Here is a 23,893-nt window from a genome sequence, read left to right as displayed (position 1 = left end):
GGCGCTATGCCACTGAACCAGACAGGGTCCTCAGCCTGAGGGTCCTCATCTTATTTAAAATCTATGCTGAAAGCAACGTTTGCACAGTATTTTTTCTGGGTCATGAGCAGGCCCGTACGCAGGGGGGGGTGCGGGGGGTGCGACCGCACCTCCCCAAATTTGCAAAAGTATACAAAAAGTCCCAAAATTTCAGAACTTGCGAGCATAGCGAGCAAAAAAAGCAGGTTTTTTTTACATTTTTTGGTCAAAAAGGTCCAAATTTGGGGAAGAAAGTCCACTTTTCACAAAATTGCCCCCCCCCTCCTTGGAAAAAAGTCCACTTTTTCAAAATCAGCACCCCCCAAAAAAAATCCTGCGTACGGGCCTGGTCATGAGAGCCCCGGATGAGAGCATATCAGACATATCGAATTGCATTCTGAATGCAAGGGATCATTTCCTTCTGATATTAAATAATTTTGATTTTTTTTTTAAATTAGCCGATAGGCCTATCGTAATACAAATAAGCAAATGCAAATAGGCCTAATTAGGTCTATCATTGATATTTCTGAGTTTAAGCGGGTAGAACTTTAATTATTATTTTTAAGTCCAAAAGATATTGTTGTGTTGCCCTCAAGTGGGAAAAATGGGAAAGTTAGGTTGGTTGGTCGGATTTCTTCTTTTTTTTTAACCATCAGTTTTTAAAAATCCCCTCAAATATTAAATATTGCTTCTTCAATTAGAGGACATTTGTCAATCTTAATTTCTGGATATTTGTTAGACATGTTAGATAAACAATTTAAGACTAGTCTTTCAATAAAATATTAATTCAAAGTGAAAAACATTGATTTTTTTATCAAATCTGTAAAAATCATCATTCAAAAAAACAAAAAAACAAAAAACAAAAAAAACGCGACCCTGATTTGAGGGCAACACAACAATTTTTTTCAAGTAGCCTTAGCTTTAATTATGCGTGAAAATGCAACTTAAGAAAGCTGTATAGTTGAAGCCATAGATTAAGGGATGGGGTATGGACGTTTGGACAGTATTTTTTGTGGGACTTGGGAGCACATCAGACACATCGAATTGCATTCTGAATACGAAGATAGTCCTACTGTATCAAATAATTTGATTTTTTTTTCAATTCGCGATATAAATTATTATAATACGCATTTTATGGCAAATGATTATAAAATGATATTTTTGATAGGCCCCCTATTTAACAGTCCTCAAAGTAAACTTTATAAATCTAATGATATGTACTTAAAGTGTATAGCTGGGAAGAAAAGCCGACGATCAATTGAAAATTTTGACCTCTCGTATTGAAGATATGGAATTTTATTCCCAAAACACCAAAAACAATTAGGTCTTTTGGGGAAAAAATGTATATATTAATAATATGAAAGGTCACAATTTTCAATTGATCGTCGGCTTTTCATCCCAGCTACATACACTTTCAGTACATATCATTAGATTTACTTCGAGGAATATCAAAAATTAAAAAAAATATCAAATTTTAATAATTTGTCATAAAATTTGTACTATATCGCGAATTGAAAAAAAAAAATCAAAATTATTTGATATCAGAAGGACATTCCTCGTATTCAGAATGTAATTCGATAGGTCTGGTGTACTCTCAGCTCCCACAAAAAATACGCGAAAACGTCGCTAAACGTTAATAACCCATTCCTTAAATAAAGAGTTAAATGTAAATCCAGTTCAGAAATCAACTCTAGTGACATGGTCCTCATTTCCTTTCTTAAGCCATAATAAACATCTCAAAAGAAGTAACTAACCCCCCTTAAATAATGGCCATTATTCAAAAAAGGGGCTATTGTATTACAAATCTGTAAAATGCGTTGAAAGCAGAATTTATTTCTGCGTGTTTTGACACCTCATTTGATACGATAGTCCAGAAAACAATAAAACACCGGTCAATTTAATGTATTGAGGTCCAGATTTGAAAGTTGCACTTACATACAAATTTTTACAATATACAAAAACACTCAGATATCATTACACAGATTTCCTTCCATTACACTGAATACAAAATCAATACAATTTACTGCAACTTTCAAATCTTGGGTTACATTGTGACCCAAGATGTCACGCTGTGACATCAATATTCAGTCAATTGCTACAAATGAGGTGTCAAAATGTGCAGAAATAAATTCTGCTTCCAACGCATTTTTCAGATTTGTAATACATCTGCCCGTTTTTGAATAATGGTCATTATTTAAGGGGGGTAGTTACTTTTTTGAGATGTTTATTATACGATTTCGGTTAAATCTTAAATTTTGTTATTCTTTGCCCAAAAATATGACAATGATATTAGTACAACTGTCAGGAAAGTTTTCTGGCTATTTTAAGCCGAACTGACCTCGTAACTGTGGTGTTCTTTCAAGGAATTAAATGTCTTAATATTAAGACTTGCTCTGTTGTCCTAAATATTAATTTTTGTAGGCCTATACCAAAAATCGGGTTTGAACCAAATTCATTTTACATTTGAAAAGGTTTGACTACAAAAACGATTCTTTTACAAATGCATCGCCAGTTTCCACCTCGATACACCCGAGCACGTATTTCCAAGCACAGCTAGTCTAGTCTATACGCAGTCTGTGTTATACTACACGGTTGAGTGCATATAGCATCATAAGAGCTGTTTGAGATCTAGTGGAAAATAGGCATTATGTGATTGGTTTTTGTAAAAACCTTAAGTGTTCCCTTTATGCAATCAGAAGTGTTCCCTTCATCCAATCAGAATTTTTATATATCCCCTAAAACACTTTTTTTTTCATCAGGTCAAAAGATAACGCAATTCTATGTTTATAGCAAGGCGAATGTGGTAAATCTGTTGAAAACGACCTATCCCAGCACAATTTTTGATTAAAATATAGGTTTTAAAAATCAAAACCTCAAGTGTTGCTCACAATATTTTTCAAATTTTATGTCATTAAATGAAAGACCACACTTATATGTCCATATACAGCTTCATTATAATGAGCAATGCCAATTCTCTTTAGATTGCAAATCTTGTGCAAAAAGTTACTATTTTGGCGCCTGTTTTGTCATACGGTTGTAAATTCGATGATCTCACGACTTTGCTAAAGAGCGCTTACAAATTGATATAAATGATCATGAATTTAATCCTTAAAATTCTGGATCTTCTGCAAAGACACATTAACTATATAACATAGACACAAAGAAACCAAATTTGTAATCAAAAATATCATTTTCATTTTTATTAAAGAATTAACAATTTTGATAAAGATACGGCAAAACATATTCCTGTAGGGCTAATATGTATTTTGACTATATCAGTAATTACTGATGCTATATACAGTATACTAATCCCACAGGCTAATCTTTTATTAAATATAAATTAATATAATTAAGGTGGTACTACACCCCTGGCCAATTTTGTGCCTATTTTTGCATTTTTCTCGAAAATTATAGCGCATTGGTGACAAGTTAAGATATTATAGGGGCAAGGACTACAACTACTGCACTGGAAATTTTGTTTCAGCACAGACAACAGTTGTGGACTTACAGTCAAAAATGAGGGAAAACCAATATTTGATCAATAAATCAATAACTACTTGTCTTGAGTCACTAAAATTCCAGTGTAGTAACTGGATTCCTTGCCCCTATAATATACATAACTGTTGTTACCAGTGTGTTATTAGTTTTTGAGAAAAATGCAAAAATAGTCACAAATTTATCAAGGGGTAGTACCACCTTAAGTATAGCACAAAAGTTGCTCATAATGTCTCCAACATGCTAACAGCTAAAGGGCGATACAATCCCAAAATATGAATGACGTATTTTGATTTTTCATTGTGACAAAGTTGTATAGGCCCCTATATATTTATAAAATATAGAAATTCACCAACATACATCTTGCTAATTACACCTATAGCGCAATTATTGCTCTCATAGAAAATGTTCTAGAAATGTTCAATGTATAGCATCTAAATATTTTAAAATTAAAAATGGCAAAATGCTGAGAGGTTACTGAGTATCTGAGAGGTTACTGAGTATTTGGGGTACCCCAAGGTTCAACCATGGGTCCTCAATTACAGGGCGGTAATAATGGCTATAATATAGATAGAGCATGAGGCTATAGTGCAATGCAGATACGACGGTTGGTGTATTTTCCATCAAAATGATTAATTTTTTTCTACAAATTTAATAATGAGAATACACTATAAGGCCTATTCTTCTGTTTTCAAGTTTTGATAATGAAACTGCACTATCATGAAGGCCAAACTATTATGTTTAAACGTTGTAATTAACTGAATAAAGGTTTTGGCTGGAATACCATGTACGATAAATACAGATAAATATTACAAAGACATAAATAATATTATTAATGCTACTTGAACAATATACGGTACATATAATGGCATAAATACATGAAGACCTGAGCGCAAGAAGACCGTAAGTCCACTTGGCCCCTCAACATGTATACAGTGGACTTACGGCCATCTTGCGCTCAGGTCTTCATGTATAGGCTACGTGCTATAACACATATAATTTACTCATACTGTTATTATATAACTCTAAACTTTGGTACTAATGTAATATAATTATTTACATTTCATGTTTAACATGATTACGATGAGTCGATGACGCCCTTTTTAAATAAGCATATATATCACATAATACAAAATATGTTTATGTGTTTGAATGATAATGATTCCTTCAAACCAGACTATCCCGTCTTTTTAACTATTATAGGCTATAATGATAATGTGTTGTTGTTTCTTTGAATTAATATTTTTAACTGACATATTCTTCTTTCTGGCTAATTGTGATGATTTACCAAAACCTCTGAAGAACCAGCTTTATTACTCTCATACTCATAGTCTACAATTTGTCGCTCGGATGACATATAGTGTCGTATCACAAAAATAGCCATTTGAAGTTTTTGCAACTTTTACCAGTTTGCCATACATTATCTCCATTAAAATGTCCCGCTTTCTTGAATGGATATGAAAAAATAGATATTGAAGTTGCATTTTAATATATCAATAAATTGTTGTGATTCACCAACTGGATGACAGGTTCTACTTTCTGGCTATAATAATGCGATGATGTGTAGAAAATATTTTGTTGGTTTACATAAACCTCTGAAGAACTGGCCTATAATTTAACATAATTTTAACAACTAAACACACTACCCATGCACAGTCAGCATACCCTGTTAGAACGGTAGGATGAAACCCTTTATTCTTGGGTAAATTAGCTAAAATAATTAATATTACTCAACAAAAGAATGATATTTTACCCAACAATGGTTTGTTCATGGCATCCTGCAGGCTAGGTTTGATGGGTAAAGTTTTACTCAACCATGCTAACAGTGTAAGCTATAATTCCGCATAATAGTTACTAGTTACACTTCTAGGGGTCTGTGGATGTACCCATTTTCATCTCTCCCTACCAGCCTATTATAATAATACTCAGGCCCTCCCTGTTACTGTTATAGTGTCAATTCAAGAACACCCCTATAAAACTTTTTGGTACAATCCAGATGAACGCGACAAAAAACTTGCATGGCTATCAACCTGTAATGTAACATGTACTACGTACGTTTGGAACATACCAAAAAGTTTCACAAGGGAATGATTATCATTTGGTAAATACATTTTCAACTGCTCATTGAAGCATATAAATATACACAGCATGTCATTTGTAATAAATAGCATCACGGTGAACAATTCTGATACATTAAATTAATAATATTATCATGATTATACTGTCCAATTATATACATATAAATCCTATAAATAACTACCCTTTCTTTTTATTTACATTTTCAGCTTGCATTGGTCTAGTTACAAATAATAAATAAATATATTTTAATACTCTGATTTTGTAAATCATATTATTTACATACTTGTCTGGTCAATAATATCACACAAAGGTCTATGACCGAAAATTCGTGTTTAATTTTGCTACGCAAATAAATCTATACAAATGTGGTTTGACACCAAATATTTCTGCTCTTGGACTCTTTTACATAATGTTTATAGTTACATCTATACCGGTAATTTACTAAGGTAATTCTCTCACATCTTTGAATACTGTATATACCATAATAGTATATTATATTCATCTCATTTACTATACAGTAGCAGTGACAGAAACTTTGTCAAGGGGAGCTACAATCAAGGAAAAAAAAATAGTTGGCACACTTTGATATGTTGGAACTCTTAATTGCCACTCTTAATTGCCGCTCTGATTTAGTATATATTTGGTGAGAAACCTCCCCCTACCCCTTCCCTCCATCATTCCCCTTCAATCAACATCAATGTTGAGAAGACTGAAGAGCTCAATGTCAAAAATGCTTTCGTCAACATTGAATTGGGACGAGAGGGGCGGCGATAGGGGTTAAATTATACAATAATTGACCATTTGTATTATATACAAAATGTGGATCAAAAATAATTCTTATAGGGGTGGTGTGGGGGTGAGGTGGGTGCATGGGATGAGGGTCTGTACAAATGTCATATGGCTTCAATCTGGCATTGCCACTATATTATACAAAATGTACATTGGTTCGATTTGCTCAATGAACTAGTAGTAGGTATGTCACAGTGGCTGCACAATAATTCTGTCATACTGTGCACGCATACATAACAGTGAATCAAAAAGCGCGCGGATCAAAGTTGACCAATTTTTGAAAACATACATGTCAAAAAACGATTTCCTCGTTATGTTTCATTGATCACAATAATTTGTCTTTTTAATATATGGTAGGTGAAACATTTCCTAAATCACTATCAACTCCGCCGAAATTATACACTGCCTAGTTTAAGAGTTAAGACCTGTTTTATGAATTTTTGTAGATCGTCCATAAATCAATAAATATAGGTCTCTCGAAATAGAGGACCTAGTACCACCGGTCTGAAATACCAGTGTTTGTTATCATGTATTTTTTTTCCTTGGACAATGAGTGAAACACTTCCCTATACCAATTGAAAACTCGGTGCACTTAGGCAATTAACTGCAGTTTCTTTATTCAACATCACAGCAGGTTCATATTTGACAAAATCATGCTGTATGAATAAAACATAAATAAAACATTGAAAAAGTAAAAATTACATATGCCTAATTAACATAAGAATGGCATAAATATATAATTAGATGTAATTAGCTAATTTACATAATTAATGACTTTTTGTGTATTTTTTGTTACCAAATGAAAGAACTTTGGGTACTTATGTGTGCAAAAAAAACCGCATCCTCATATCATGTACGGTTCTCTGTTGGCATTATTTTTGCATATTAATTAGCTGGACTTAGTAATTTTTTAAGCTTTTATTTGTCTGCAGACTGGTCAAAATGGCTAAAATTGTATATTTGGTGGATTTATTACATTTATTCGAGGAGAGATTTTTAATCTTGTTTTCTTTAACGAAGTCCGGAAAGATATGCAATTAATCTGTGATACTTAAATCAATGCTACCTTTTCAAGTAAGTGTCCGAATAAGCATTACAAATCCCAAAAATTACCATTTTGCCATTTATAGCAATTTGTGGCAGGTTTTCACCCGATTTCCGGGTATCTTCAAGTTGACGTTACATCACTTTGCATTATCCGATTTCAATTCTGTTTTTTGTTTTTTGAAGCATTCATAACGATGATTCAATTAAAAGCGTCAAATAACATGTTTCTGCTGCGCTTATTTTTGGGGTGATATACCTACTAGTAGTGGCAAGTAAGCGCAGGTAGTGCCTACCTTAATACAAATCCTGATCTTATAATAAACATCAACATCCCTGGTATTAAGTATTGCATTGCATATATGAGTGTGAATATATTGTCTCATATAAATGTACAAATCAGTGATACAGATTTATGTTTAAATAATATCTGTTAGTTCATAACTCTAAACTGGAATAGCAGCTTTACTACAAACATGATCATGTGGCAATATATGGGTGGTTCCGTTGCTATGACAACACAGTTCTTTCTTTATCTTTTCATCTTTGGTTTGTAGTTGTTGTTTCTTTTCTTCACCAGGCCTGGGTTGGATCCTCAACTTAATAATGGTTGACATTCTTACTTTGTGAAATTCACTTGCAAATGTGAAGAAGAATAGGTCAAAGGTCATCACAAGAAGCCATTCAAATAGTGCACTTGTTTGTCTGTAATTCATTTGCTGTAAAAGAAAGAAAAGTACAATATGAAAAAAATATGTATAAACAAACACATGGCATGTTTTAAATATATTTTGCCTGATATAATTATCGTTTCATCTTTGTGTCGAGGGGGGTTCTTCCTGGTTGAAGGTGTACGGGGATGTGTCACGGTTTTGGTGGACCTAATTTGCGATTTTGGTATCGATGGGTAGCTTTTCAGTGGAGACCAATGCGCCCAATTTTATTTAGTTTTATTTATTTTATTTTAAAAGCACCCAATTTGTACAAATTTGGGTGCTTTTGTATACTGCATGTGCATGGGTTGCAAAAACAATAAAAAGTAGTCAGCATCCCAAAGTCTGCGTGGCACATCTCCGTACAAAAATGCTCGAAGACCCCTAAGCTATAAGCGAGTGAAGCACTGCAAGTGCTATTATTAGTGAGCATGGTCCAGTGGTTAGTATTCTCGCTTCAGGTATACATGAAGTCCCGGGTTCGATTCCCGGCTGTGGAAAATTTGCAGGGACCGTATTTAACTTGGGAAACATTTGTAGATTCAATTCCGACTTCCGCTCTCCGCATGGTGCATTTTGAGTTGGGTATAAAATGAAACATGGACATTAAGCCATTGGTCCCGTGTATGGGGCCTATAGAAGAGCCATGCCTGTACACGTAGCTAGCAGTCAGTTTCAACATACTGCAGTTATACAATTACACAGTGCTCTCACCATTGACGCGTGACCTCTACAAATGATGTATGTTGGAAGAATGGACACTTGCCTAGTTAACATCACTGTGTGAAAAATAACCAGCCAATATTTAATTTATTCTCCAAACTTCTAGCAAATATGTTTCTCTAACATGACCTAAAAATTACAGCTAGGTTAGATGTTCAGAAATGGTCGCACTTTTGTAAAATATGAGTGAGGGCAAAGCATAGCTAGCTCATAGCTAGCCAACTCCCCGTGTTAATTGAATGGAGATTTGACCGAAAATATTGAGCTATATTGGTAACGGACCGCTCCGTTCTGAAGGATGCCACAAAAAAACGGTACAAGCTACATTTAAACTATTCTAAATAGGTTCTAGAAAATATAGTTTTGTAACATGTCCTAAATTGTTAGCTAATTTAGATGTTTGGAGAGGGTCGCACTTTTGTGTTTTAGGAAGGATATGTAAACGACAGATAACACCAAAAATATGAAGAAATTATTTCCAAACCGTGTTAAGTCAACAATCATTATGTTGCTCATTTTGAAGAATGCTGGTTAACAAAAAGCAGGTCATTGTCTCATTTCGTGAACAAAGGTACACATACCATTGTTTCCTTTCGTTTCCTTTATAATCGGTTACCCAACTGAAGCTATAATACCAGCTTTATTGCGATGTCGCACATGTAAAACAGACACTTGTGCACCACCAGAGAAGATCTGATTTAATCAGTTGAGCTGCTTCAATGAGTGTTATCTTGGTTTAATAGCTTTTAATGGGGTTTAAGTCCTGCAAAGGTCGAGATGAATTCTACTGTAGACATGACTGCATCATGACGAGAGTAGAGTGCTTTAACAGGCTCTTGTCGAAAGTGACTGCTAGCTAAAACTGACTGCTAGTTAAAACCATTGACTGTCTCGGTGTTGGAAGGGTTGCCAAACCCAAACAAATCAAATCAAATAGGGGCTCAGTAAAATCAACCGGGTTGTCGTGAATTTGAATATTATTGGGTGTCAGAAAAGAAGACACATATTGAAGGTAAAAGAAGTCCGTATAGTTCATTATTGGTTCGGTTGAGCAGTTGGGCAAAATATGTTGCATACACAAAATCTTTGACTGTTCCTGTGATGAGTCACAGCCACATTATAAATCACATTTCACTCTTAACTTGAACTTTATAATATCTTCTGGCTGGTCAGTGACAAGAGAGATTTGCGTCAATCAAAAAGTGTTTTAGTCCTACATGTGGGACTCAATTTTCAGTGGCGGAGCCACACCGCGACAGGGGATTTTTGTGATGGTGTGGTGATGAAATGGGGAGGGGGGGGGGGGGTAAAAATTAGAATATTTTCCTAAAATTGAGCAGTTAGGCCTATGGCCCAAAAAGGTGGATTTTCGACGATGTTTTTGTCCTGATGAAGGGCAAACTGGAGTGGGATCTCCAGCTATAGCATTTTAATTATTTCTGCCCTCCGCGGGTGCCCTCCATTGCTTCTACATAGCAGTAGTGCGGCGGCACCATCATGTTTTTTTTCTTTTATGGAAGGCAATTGGGTGCCTTTTGGGTGGAGGAGGGTGAAGGAGTCAGAAAATCTGCATGCCTAAAATTTGCCACCCCTAGGCCTATATGGAAATTTTCAGATTTCTTGTTTTGCCTGACGATAATTCCAATAATTATTGGAAATCCCCCCTCCACCCGACCCCGCCACTATTATAAGGTACATTGTAGAAAAGAGAAAGAACAAGTCTCGGTTTGTTTGACTACAGAGACGTTGAATCATTGATATTTCCAAACATGATGTACATATGAGTGTGATTTCCTTTGATTTCACTTATTCATGTATAAATTGCATCAGCCACTATAATGCATGGAATAATCTACCAGACTATTCTAATGCGGATTGATTCGATAAAGATGGGGACAAATCTAGACTAATTTAAAATTTAAATCCGGGCTCTTGGATTTTGACGGTCGGGCTCCGATACAATTACAGGCCCCCTACTCATTGCCAGAAAATTGGTAAATGTCTCATCGTGATTACTTTACCAGAAAATTGGTAGAAAGAAACTCCCTGATAATTATACAGGGCATCGTAATCACATTCACAACATTTCATGCAAAGGGTCCGGTAAACTGCGAATATCATAGTCCAAATTCCGTCTGTGTGTGGGGTGTGTTGGGGGGGGGGCGAGTTTCGCTCGCCGTAATAGCTATTACCTAATTTCCACCCATTTGGGTGCATTCCCCGACAGCTCCCGACTGACTGACAAAAGTGTGCGAGGTGCTATAGATTCGACTTAGAACCTTAAGAGCTCAACCATGTCCACGTATTAACCCTATCAAGAACCAAACAAGGTCCTTTGAGCTCAAAAGAACCTGCGAAAAAGGTAGACGGCGATAGACTAATCTGAGAGGGTTCTTTAAAGAACCTAAACGAGGTTCTATAAACCTGAAATGGTTCTTTAGAGGACAAAAAGGTTCTTTGGTGTTCAAAGAACCTGTTCTGGTTTTTGATAGAACCATTTGAGTGAGAGTTCCAAATAGAGTACAAAATGGTTTTTCAATGCCACAGTTGTATAGGCCTAGATCTATACGTTTTCAATCTTGATAGAACTATAGAACTGGATCAAAAGTGGAGTGGCATAATTTTTGTATGCCAACCCCTAGGCATATATGACTGGATCACGTCACCATAAATCATATAGTTTCTTGTGAATAGGCAATATTAGTTTTAGTCTAGTCATATGGTGATCAGGGAACAGTCACTTTTATTCCAAGGGAATTGATACATTTCTTGTTTTCTGTTTTGTTAAAACAGGCCGGTAATCACATATGGGGCCAACATTTATTACAGACTGAAAAGGGTGTTTTTCTGATTGGATGGAACTATTTTTCAAATTCTTATTAGACACAAATATCCAGTTTATTTCCTTTGTTTATATCCGGAGGGGTCTCCCTGCTTGATGGAATAAAAGGTGTGTTGTCGTAGCTTGGATTATTGTCGGGAGATTAAGTCCATGTTGAGGGGCGGGGTCCAATTTAGTCCTCAAACCTGACGCAAAAGTTACAAAGGAGCAGCTCTACAATCACATGGAGGGACAGGGGTGGTCCCGTTGGCTAATTTCATCAGAGGGTGGTTGTCCCCTGCCCCCATACGCCACAGAAAGGGTGCCGGTATATGTTTGAATAACTTTTGGGGTGTATCAAATTCGGTACATTTATACACATGTTCATTTTTGGCGTATGGGTGTCAGCCTGTCAGGAAATGCATCAGAATTAAAGGAAATGGGCATATTTCTGCAACGAAATCAATAGCGGTACCAGGATTTTTTCGGGAATGGGTGGGGAAGTAAAATCTGGGGGGGTAAAAATCTGCCCCAAATAATGGGATTTTTGGTTGTGTTTTCGGTGATGTTTTGTTCTGACTGGGGGAACCCGGGATGAAAAGTATATGAGGGGTGTCCATGCCCTTCTCCCTGTGGCAACTGAAATAATTGGAATAATATTGTAAAAAAAATATTATAATAATACTTACTGGGTTACATTCATCAGAATCCCATCTCAAAACTGTACCAAACACAATAACCAATCCTAACATAATACCCGCTGACGTCGTCAAGCACAGACGTAAGAAACACATCCACCGAGTAGTCAACTCTGGACTAGTTTTGAATGATAACCATGTATTCAAGAAGCAATACGCCACACCAAAGGCAAAACAAAAGAAGGCACCCATCAAATGAACCATCAAATTTTCATCTTCCTGTAATAAAAACAAAAGGAAAGATGATATATAAATTACGTAAAGAAAAAAAGGAAAGATGATACATGAATTACGTAAAGAAATTCTGTCTAGTCATTGTTTTGGAAGGCTTAATATTATTATTATATTTTTATGAGGGAAAAACACCATTTCTATGTTCCTTCAGCTTCCTTCTATATAAATGAAATCTTTTGGCTTGATCAATTTGACTGAGTTTGGACCCGTCAAGACCAATCGTGTGTCCGCTTGGACCGATTAATTAACGGTAAATAAAGAACAAAAATACATTTGGCCAAAAAATGCATAATTTTAGGCTATTAAATTATCCGATTTTTTTCTCCCGTTTTACTTTGGCTCACCATTGCTCTCCGGAAAAAACCCCCATGGGGTATGGGGTTTTCATTATGTTCAGGTACACAGCCCTCCAAGTCTGATTGAGGAGGGTTAACCCTATCCAAAGAAACAATCTTCCCTACAGTGAGATTAGGATATATTTGTTCTGCATGCAGGGCGGGGCACTGTATGCTCTTTGCCCTCCTGATGATTATATCTTGGAGTATATTGATTTTGCAGGGGAGAAATTATGTTGCAGTGAACTTAATAGGAAATTAACAAAAAATATGATACAAAACAGCAAGAAATGAGAAACAACAAGCATTAAGAAAACTATAAAATCAAACTATCAATTTTTTTGGAAGGAAACGTGCAAAGAAACATACAAGTATACCAAGTTCCTTTGACAAAATGTCTTTAAAGCAATGATAAAAAACATGATATGCTCACGACGGATATAAGGAGGAGAGATAACCCCAATGTCTCTACATATTCACAGCCCCTCACAGCCCCTTAACAATTCCCCAGGGTGGCCAGCAAATTGTATTTTGATTGGTTTAATCATGGAAGTACGAGACTTCTATGGTTTAATTTGTTAAGACCAAGCACAAGCATGCACAATCATCTACAGCCCATACACTCAAATCCCTGTTTCAACCAATCAGAACCGATAGCAATGACATCATATCCCCTCAACAACAAGTTTCAACCAATAGAAAGGGAGGTTATAAACTTTATAAATTTGATATGGTGTGTTGGAAGTACTGCAACAGCAGGTTGGCATGACAGTGAATTTCCTTTGACATCATGTCTCAGTATACTGTTAATATGGTTAAGGCGAGTCGGAAGGGAATATGACGTATTGGTATATCAAGGTTTGATATCAGGGGTGTAACGTCCACCCCATGTGCATTGTTTTTCTCTGGAGGGTGAAAAAGCCAAAAACGTTTTGATAATTTGATAATTATTGGCCAATATTTATGAAAAATGCGATTATTGGTTTCCTTGACTAACTTCCTGTATTAATAAGTACCAGTCCCGGGCACCAGTGTACACAACTTTAATAATCTGGCCCTTGCTATCTGACTCGCCTTAAGTGAGAGTCAACAGTGTACTGCTTGCCTGCTTTCATAAGAATCAGCCCTTTTGCCAAAAGCAGTCTTTATTTAATATCTGACTGGTAATATTCCACATAGGCCCATAACCATTTTGAGGGAGGGACTTATAAGGATAGAATTTCAATATGCAAGCATAAACTTGACTTCCCCTTCCCAAAATAACTTGGTTTTAACGATTGTTCTTCATACAGATTTTGATAGAAAAGTGAGAGGTTGAAAACTCGATCTGTCCATGGAAATTAAAAAAATAAACGAAGTATCTTTTGACTATTATTTTGATAAAACATGTTGTTGTTTGTTTTGAATGATTTTGTTTTGGCTTATAGCAAATTCTAAACAAAATATCTTTTTCATCTTCGTTTTCGTCATCTTCTTCTTGGGCATCTTCTTCTTGTCATGTTGTTTGAATTTTGAAGAAAACGTGATATAAAATAACATTAAAAAATGATATCGATCATCAAAGATTATACTCACTGGAAAGTTTGCTAACACCATTAAACCGACTGCTGCCACAACTCCTATAAGTAAACTCGCTGCATTGACTCTTCCTATTCGCTGATATCTTGGTTCAGAAGGCAACTTTCGATGAAAATGACCAATCAGCTGGTATCTAACATATGATGTTGATACAACTGGAAAAAAATGGAAATGAAAAATTGCAATGGTTGATATCCGGATCCTACCACATGTTATTACTGATAATTATTAATATAGATATACAAAAAACAAAACCAAAACAATATCACTTAAGGACCGCGCGGACCTGTACAAATGGTAAGCGTTGAATCGGGGCGATGAGAAGGAAAGTCCTAACCTAACCATGACTTCCTCTAACCCTAACCCTAAAAGCCAGCAATCTAGGTTTCAGGTATCGGGGCAAATTTTGTTGGAAAATGTGTAAAAAATATTGGTCCATTTTCCAGTGGCCAGCCAAGAAGGTGGTTAATCTTGCTCTCTCCCCTAGAGATGTTGGCCGCCCCAATATTTAAAGTTTTTAGGCCTTGTTTACCATTTTTTAAATCATTTTTGTTGACGTTTACCCCTCTTTGCTCCACTCTGAAAAGGTCCTGGTTGCGCCATTGTCACTTTCAGATTCTCGGAGGCGCGTCCCTACCCAAACAAACTTGAGTACCCCTCCACCCCACCCCCTCGAGACTTTGACCTCTCTCAGCATGCTGAGAGGTTGTCTTTGTCTCCATATTTGCCAAAGCTGTCTCCGTCTTCAAGTCCTGTTCGGAGTGAAATAAACCATGCACAAAGGAAGCGTGTTCATATAGGATGTAGTCCTTAACCATGAAATCAAAACGGTTGGTTAGAAGCAGACAAAGTAGTGCAGGTCAGAGAATCAAACACTTCGTTTATAATGAAACACTTTCTCTATTTATCTTTTTCCACTTCGACTAGAGTTAGAAATAGAACACTTTATGACTTTCTGCTTAGAAAAACAAGGATACAAATGCGGTAATTCTATAAAACAGGGAAGTTTTAGCATAACATCGTCCTCTGATTTGATCATGAATTAGGCTAAATTACGAAAATAAGAAATTAAATTATACAAAGAATGTAAGGCTTTCGACATGTTTAAAGACACTTGCTATATATTTAAAAAAAATTAAACGTCATTTCAGTCAGAGAGGTCTACTCTGTTGTGATCTGGATAAGTTTAGCACTGCACTGCATGTATGGTTAAGAAAACTTGGGCTGGCCGGCCAAATTTGAAGCTTTTGAAGCAAAATAGAGAGAATGATGAAAATGCATGAAAAGAAGGCGGATGCAATGACCGGAGCCTGAATTTAATCAAAAGTTTAAATAAAGCGTTTTCAGGTCTTCTATTTCAATCCAACATTTGCTAAACGGCTCTTTTCAGCGCCACCAAACTATTACGATGTAGGACTGAAGTAGACACTAAATAATCCTCCTTCTCTTTGGGCTTCTCCACCCGTGACCTCCAGTGTTAGCTTTAAACTATAATATAGCCTGGACGTTGGATCTGGCCATACCCCGGTCCACATCATGACTTTATGTGACCGGTGATATGACAATCAGATCAATGGAGGCAATTTTGAAAGTTCAGTCATTATATAATTTATTATCATCACAATGGGCCACTGTGATATAGATTTGTTGCTGCAAGAATCCAAATCACTGTGGCAATTGAACTCATTATTATGTTTTAATGAATCCGAGTGTGTGAAAATATTGGATCCAAAACATAATAATGATAAAATTAAATGCTTTACACCCAATATTTATTGGTCTCATAAGGACCAGTGATTACACTGACAAAATTTCTGGGTGATTTCAAAAACTTTTTGATGCCCCCTCCTAATTTCAAACAAATACTCACGTAAAAATGCGACGACGTCTAGACTAAGACTAAATATACTGCTCTCTGGATACTCAACACCTGTATCACTGGTAAAAATAACAGGATATGGTACTTTACACAATGTTAATGGATAGAATTATTTAATAGCTTAGTTGAACCATAGATCATGGAGTGCATAGATCATGTATTCAGATGATCTATGGTTGAACTTCATGAGCTTTCATACATGCATTGCAAATGTTACATTCATTTCTGTTAGCCAGCTACATACTTTTTCTATAATGTTAATTTATTTTGTGCAACGACTGTTCTTTCTAACGTTTCAAAAATTTAAATTTAAATTTAAAGCCACAATGTGTGATTTGCTCCACAGCGAAGCACTAAATTTTTGTCGAATTTCTACTTTTTGATTGAATGATTGTAATGCTCGATGGTGTAGGCCTACTAAAATACCATGTGGAAAGATTAAGCCTGAAGTGCTTTAATTATACAGGAAAAGTTTAAGTTTTTATATTAAAACCGGAGATTTTATTCACAGTTCATCGATCGAGTGGTGGCTAAACACATCACATGAGTATAAACCGTGTGCATATCGTTATTCGTCTTATACGTCTTGACGTATAAACTATGTGCATACCGCTATTCGTCTTACGTCTTGTTTTTTCGTCCTAGCTGCGTGAAGCTACGCCAATACTCATGATAATAATACGATCGGCGAGCTAATACATGCATTGCAGGCGCTGGAATGAAATATCAATTTTCTTCGTTTTACCGCATTTGTTTGGCTCAAAATTAAAAGGTGACAATGTGATCTGTGTAAATAGGAATCTATTCTTTATGCAAATCACACAATATGGCTTTAAATAAGAATTGTGTAATATCTATTTTTCTTGCATAAGTCTGACTAGACGTGTTGGGGTGACACCCGTCGCTTGTTAATTAGTCCAAATATCTTAAATTAATCATTTGACTGGTTTATGTCTTGTTTATTGACATGAAAATTAATTTGTACAATTGTTAGGTAATAAAACATTAAAACATTATTCATAATTATTTCAATTATACTTTGCACCTGTTAAAGAATGATGATTAAGATAGAAGTAGACCACAATTCATTAATTCAATGAGGTGCATTCAAGGAGGGGAGGGTGTGTATTTCGGTTTCCCCACCCCCACAATCCGGTCAATCCCACCCTACTGCATCATCGTGCATCCCATCCAGTGGCGTAGCCGGGGTGGGCCCCGCTCATGGACCGTAGGGCGTCGTTACACGACGGTCCTGCGAAAAGAATTTATGTGTGTGTGTGTACTTGTATGTAGCCAGAGGTTTCCAGTGGTATAAAAATCTCAACTTTTTTGAGAAAAGTGGGGGATGATGCTGTGGATCACGAAATGCCCTTTCAAACAATAAGTATATACCGTATTATTCCAAACACCTAATATAATGGTCCATAAACCGATAGGCATACCTACAAAATATCAAAAACCAAACAAAAAACATGATACGGGCCTAGACCTAGAATTTGCGCTTGGGGATTTTTTTACCTGTAAAAACAACAGTTTTTGGTCGAAAAAAAAACACCAAAAAAGTTTTGGAAACAATTCAGAATATTTTCAAAATATGTTTGCAAAACAAACAAGCAAAAAAATCAGATTTTTAAAGCTTCACTGATTTTAAGGGTATTAACTTAGCTTTTTCTAGAAAAAAAAATCATTTATTATCCGCCAGTTGTAATTATGTACGTCAGTACGCGCTTCACCGCCTGTTAGGCCTAATTATTCTTGATCTGCACACATCCCTGATCATCCCAATCCAAAATCGTATGTCATATTGTCCCTAGCTCATCGCAGGTGAAATCATTTTTCAACCTAATATTGTAGCAAGCAGAGGCGTAAACAACGTATATCATTAATATTAATCATATTTAATTGCTTTTACATTTTAATTTATTCAGTAATTTGAAGATCCCCGAACAATTGATGCAACTGGCTTTTCTGTCGTCCCTATTCATCATTCAGTTATTGTTAACTACATGTATGCACACAACACAGGGGCACTCACAATAGGCAATTGACCCCTACACTGCAAAAACAAGTGTTTATATTTAAACACCATATTGTGTTTATCAGAGCAACACTTAATAAACACATAATTCATGTTAATGGTCTAACACTAATGTTAATGGTATTAACACTAATGTTCATAAATTAACACTTGGTGTTATATTACAAACATTAGTGTTTGTAATATAACACCAAGTGTTAATTTATGAACATTAGTGTTAGACCATTAACATGAATTATGTGTTTATTAAGTGTTGCTCTGGTAAACACAATATGGTGTTTAAATATAAACACTTGTTTTTGCAGTGTACTGGTAGCGCTGTGTTGTAGATATAGGAGATGAACTAGTTAGCGTCATATATGAAAAAGTATAAAAGCTATGATTTTAGTACTTGCTCTATGTTTCAATTACTTATTCTTTTCAAAATATCTGAATTTTCAACCCGGTACATGCTTTAATAACGTGGGACCATACATTTGTATGAGAAAGAAATATACCATCTATATCCAAACTCCCGTGTTATTCCAATGTACATTTTGCTTCACCGGGCCGCACTGGCTTGGTCGCATTTGCAAGAGGGGTGTCACAAACCATAATAAGGAACAAATTTAGTACTTTCTGTCAATCAAGTATGGTTTATTCTCTACATGTCAATCTTTAAATCATTAGCATAGTCCTTATAACAACGGGGGACCGCCTTGATGAGTAAATGACAGCAAACCAGTGAAAAATACCCCAAAACTCAGTCAGTGGAGCTCCGCCCGTACATGTCAATAGCGTCATTATCGATTGGATTAGTCGACCGTAGCGGACAATTCGATCGCTCATTGGATTAATATTTAAAAAAAAATATTATCACGTGGTAATAAATTTGCATTGGACAATCGATTACTATAATGGTTTAGTACTGCATATCTCGGTTTAATCTTCACTAAGCGGGTTTATGGCTGGAAAGGTCACGGTGAATTTGCCGTGGACATAACTGCAGTCAGTGACCATTTTGTGATCTTCAAAAAAATTCAATTTCTTCCGCCCGGGGCGTTTCAGTGTAATGTAAATTTAAAATTTGGGTTCTTATAAACAGGGATACAAATTTTGGTTTAATGAACGGTAACCTCTTTGCTCATTGACCCCTTCCCAATTAGTATGTCCCCGTCATTACACTGTCCGACAATAACCTCCTGGCCGGCCAATGACCAAACGTCTCTGGAGTGATCCGAGTCATCAAACCTCACACTTCCCTAGATTCATAGGTACTGAAAGAGTGTCAATTATAATACCTGTCTATGATGAAGATTTGATAAGGAGACAGAGACAGGTGTAGGGGAGAATATTGCATACAAGTCTGAAAACTGTCCAATCCAATCCATTTTATAAAAATCGATCCGAAAGATTTTGGCGCCATTAGGCAATACATATATTTTTGGTGGCTGGTGGCCCTCCATTCGGCTTTGAAGACATGGGAACGGCCGACTTGTTCCTATAATGGAACTCTTCCTGAATAAATTGCGCGCGGACCGCGAGAAAATGAGCACAAACGTTACTCATTTGGTCCTAATCAAGGTAAATTCCTTATGAGATGATGTATTACCCTGCAGAAATAAACTGTAGGCCTATTATTTAAGCAAAATTAAAATTAAAAAAAATATATAGGTCTCATTTTTTATTTCTACACATTCTTGGCGCTCGACAATTTGCTATTAAGCCTATTAGACTAACCCCCCCCCCCATAAAAAAAAAACAAGTTGTTTTCCATAGGCCGTGTGCATTCCGATTTTGGGACAATATACCTACTTTCGTTTTTTTTAAATTATGTGATAAATCAAGAGCAAAATTGTATTTTTAAGCAAGATAAAAGTGACAGAAATTTTCAAAAAGATATGTTCTCGTACATTTTGTTTTACAATCAATAATGATACAAAAATCCTTTGAAAATCAATATGTAATTGTATAAAAACTTATGATTTTCATATCTTACCTACTTTGCACTGATTTGACACGAAAATATTTGTGCTTTAAAGTATGTTACCCTAAATGATGACTTTAAAAATACAAAATAAAAATAAAAACTCGCATTTGGCATTTTGGTTTTCAGGCCAACTTTGTAAAACAATTTAAAAAAACTGTTTTTAGACTTGTACAAAAATATCATAGGTACCCTGCACAAGTGCACGTAATGCACTTCCTAATTCTGAACATGCTTGTTGAACTTGGTGGTACAATGTACAATGGCATTTAATTCATGTAGGCCCTACAGGATTCAATTCAATTTTGCCAGTCTCTTACTTAGATTAATTTAAAGCTTATAATATGTTGACTCTACATACAAGGAAGTTCAAGAAAGTAAAAGTAATATTTAAGATGAAAACAGAGCCAGTCTACTCGGAACTGGGTGGTGCACTACAGACCATTTAACCAATGGCATTAACAGATTAATATTTTGTTGACAAGCATATCATAAATCCACATGGAAGTTTTGAAAGTAGGAAATTAGTCCATTTGAACTTCACTAATTGACGAGGGCCGATATTATTGGTCAAAAGTGATTTTGACAGGTTCAACAATGGTTCTGATTCGTGCAGAGGGAAATGACCAAATTGCAAGACTATCCGGAAACTTTTCATTATTTATTGCGGTGTCTACTTTGCAGGAAGCATATAGCAAGATTGATTATATCAAAATTGTCCGTATGCATGGGGTATGGAAAAACTAATAGAAACGCAGTCAAACCTATGCGTTGTTTCAATCATTTGAATCATTTCAAACAGTCAGTCAGTATTAATAGGTATGCGATATGTGAATGAAACGCTAATTTGTCATCATGCTTATGTGTCATTTGGTTTGATCATTTCGACCTTTCTCACAATTTCTCTTCCTTCACTGCTCGCTATCTCTCGCTGCTTTCGTTTAGGCACTGCCCCTTTAAACTCACCCTCTCTCTCCACCCAGTGATGGCATCAGACTTTACTTACGATTGGGGTATGAGGTGAATTTCCCCGGGGAAATCTAAAACTTGCCTTTGTGCGGCAATTTTGGGAACAATGACATCATGTTTCGACTTTAAAAAGGACTATTACTAGTATTAGAGGTGGAGGCAGAGCCAAGGACTACCATTGCACTGATTAAATCTATATCTTGCTATAATTTTTATCCTTAGATCTTGCTCTCTTTCTCAAACTCACCTTATATATGGCAGAAGAGGAAAGATGTGTTCACTTGTCACAGCAAATGTGTATCTATAAAGGAAAGAAACCACGGAAATAAGTAAAGCATGACAATATACGGTATACAACATAAATACATGTATGAACAATAACAGTAGTTTCTTTGATGCTAACATTACAAAATATTGAAGATCAGACACGACAGATGTCAAGCTGATGTCGACATGGCAGTATAGAAGACAGTGGCGTAGCTAGGACTTTTTCAGAGGAGGAGGGGCAAAGAGGGCAAGGGGGAAAGGCAACTTTCTAAGGAGAAAACTTTGGCAAAAATTGGGCTAAGGACAAAAAAGGCCTAAAAATTTTAATTATCAAGACGGCCAGCGCTCCATCCCAGGGGGCAAGGGGGATGGGAAAATATTTCTCACAGTGGGAAACTTCCCCCATTGGCTACGCCACTTCCAAGGGGGATGTTCCACAGATTGAAAGCAGTTCCACTGGCTGGATGGGTATAAGAAATCTAAGAAAATGTCAAAAAGGCATTATAATATATCTCCTCATTCATTTGTTTATGTCCTCAACTTTGGTACAAAACAACTTGGTACCTGTTCCACGCAGATGATGTGTTATTTATTCCATGATATTTGCATAGAAAAGTTCAAATTCAAAGGGAAATGACAGTAATCCGCGGAATATATGAATCATATTAGCGATCCAGGCTTCGAATGGTGCATGCTTTGAGCTGTATGATAATAATGTTACAGAATGTCTGAGAAAGAACTGTACCGGCCAAAACTTTTAATTTTTGAGTATTTTAGCGCCTGAACCTGACAGAACTCAATATTTGATGTTGTTGAGAAGTAAAGCAAAGATTACGTATTTTTTGAAATTCTGACAATTAACCGCTCCATTTTAAACCGGTGCACGGTGGCACAGCGGTACGGGGTCTGCCTTGCAATTGATGGATTTCGAGTTCGAACCCCGGTGGTGCCATCGTGTTGTGCACTTGGGCAAGGGGATTTACCTTACTTGCCTCTATCTACCCAGGGGTGAAATGGGGAGCTGTTATAAATTTGTCCATTTTGCATCGCCCAATGGTATGAACATGCATTGGGCATTGTATAACACTCGTAGGTATATCACCCCAAAAATAAGCGCAGCAGAAACATGTTATTTGACGCTTTTAATTGAATCATCGTTATGAATGCTTCAAAAAACAAAAACAGAATTGAAATCGGATAATGCAAAGTGATGTAACGTCAACTTGAAGATACCCGGAAATCGGGTGAAAACCTGCCACAAATGGCTATAAATGGCAAAATGGTAATTTTTGGGATTTGTAATGCTTATTCGGACACTTACTTGAAAAGGTAGCATTGATTTAAGTATCACAGATTAATTGCATATCTTTCAGGACTTCGTTAAAGAAAACAAGATTAAAAAATCTCTCCTCGAATAAATGTAATAAATCCACCAAATATACAATTTTAGCCATTTTGACCAATCTGCAGACAAATAAAAGCTTAAAAAATGACTAAGTCCAGCTCATTAATATGCAAAAATAATGCCAACAGAGAACCGTACATGATATGAGGATGCGGTTTTTTTGCACACATAAGTACCCAAAGTTCTTTCATTTGGTAACAAAAAATACACAAAAAGTCATTAATTATGCAAATTAGCTAATTACATCTAATTATATATTTATGCCATTCTTATGTTAATTAGGCATATGTAATTTTTACTTTTTTTAATGTTTTATTTATGTTTTATTCATACAGCATGATTTTGTCAAATATGAACCTGCTGTGATGTTGAATAAAGAAACTGCAGTTAATTGCCTAAGTGCACCGAGTTTTCAATTGGTATAGGGAAGTGTTTCACTCATTGTCCAAGGAAAAAAAAAATACATGATAACAAACACTGGTATTTCAGACCGGTGGTACTAGGTCCTCTATTTCGAGAGACCTATATTTATTGATTTATGGGCGATCTAAAAAAATTCATAAAACAGGTCTTAACTCTTAAACTAGGCAGTGTTTAATTTCGGCGGAGTTGATAGTGATTTAGGAAATGTTTCACCTACCATATATTAAAAACACAAATTATTGTGATCAATGAAACATAACGAGGAAATCGTTTTTTGACATGTATGTTTTCAAAAATTGGCCAACTTTGATCCGCGCGCTTTTTGATTCGCTGTTATGTATGCGTGCACAGTATGACAGAATTATTGTGCAGCCATGTGACATACCTAAATTATTAACAGCCTACCACAGCGGAATAAA

General features: G+C 35.9%; 1 protein-coding gene across 2 annotated transcripts in view; it reads right to left on the bottom strand.

Moving 5' to 3' along the window:
- Positions 1 to 7,692: 7,692 nt before the first annotated feature.
- Positions 7,693 to 23,893, bottom strand: part of LOC140155744 (DNA damage-regulated autophagy modulator protein 1-like) — a 31,410-nt gene continuing 15,209 nt past the window's right edge. For both annotated transcript variants that reach the window (XM_072178693.1, XM_072178692.1), the window contains exons 3-7: positions 21,627 to 21,680; positions 16,398 to 16,465; positions 14,525 to 14,682; positions 12,372 to 12,599; positions 7,693 to 8,144 (exon numbers count right to left, since the gene is read on the bottom strand). In XM_072178693.1, the coding sequence (XP_072034794.1) occupies positions 7,872 to 8,144; positions 12,372 to 12,599; positions 14,525 to 14,682; positions 16,398 to 16,465; positions 21,627 to 21,680 (781 nt within the window). In that variant the 3' untranslated portion in view covers positions 7,693 to 7,871. The remainder of the gene's footprint in view (positions 8,145 to 12,371; positions 12,600 to 14,524; positions 14,683 to 16,397; positions 16,466 to 21,626; positions 21,681 to 23,893) is intronic.

The sequence above is a fragment of the Amphiura filiformis genome, chromosome 6 (assembly GCF_039555335.1).
Source record: "Amphiura filiformis chromosome 6, Afil_fr2py, whole genome shotgun sequence".
Classification (NCBI taxonomy): domain Eukaryota; kingdom Metazoa; phylum Echinodermata; class Ophiuroidea; order Amphilepidida; family Amphiuridae; genus Amphiura; species Amphiura filiformis.
The sequence above is the reverse complement of the archived record's forward strand: the minus strand, read 5'-3'. Positions and strand labels throughout refer to the sequence as shown.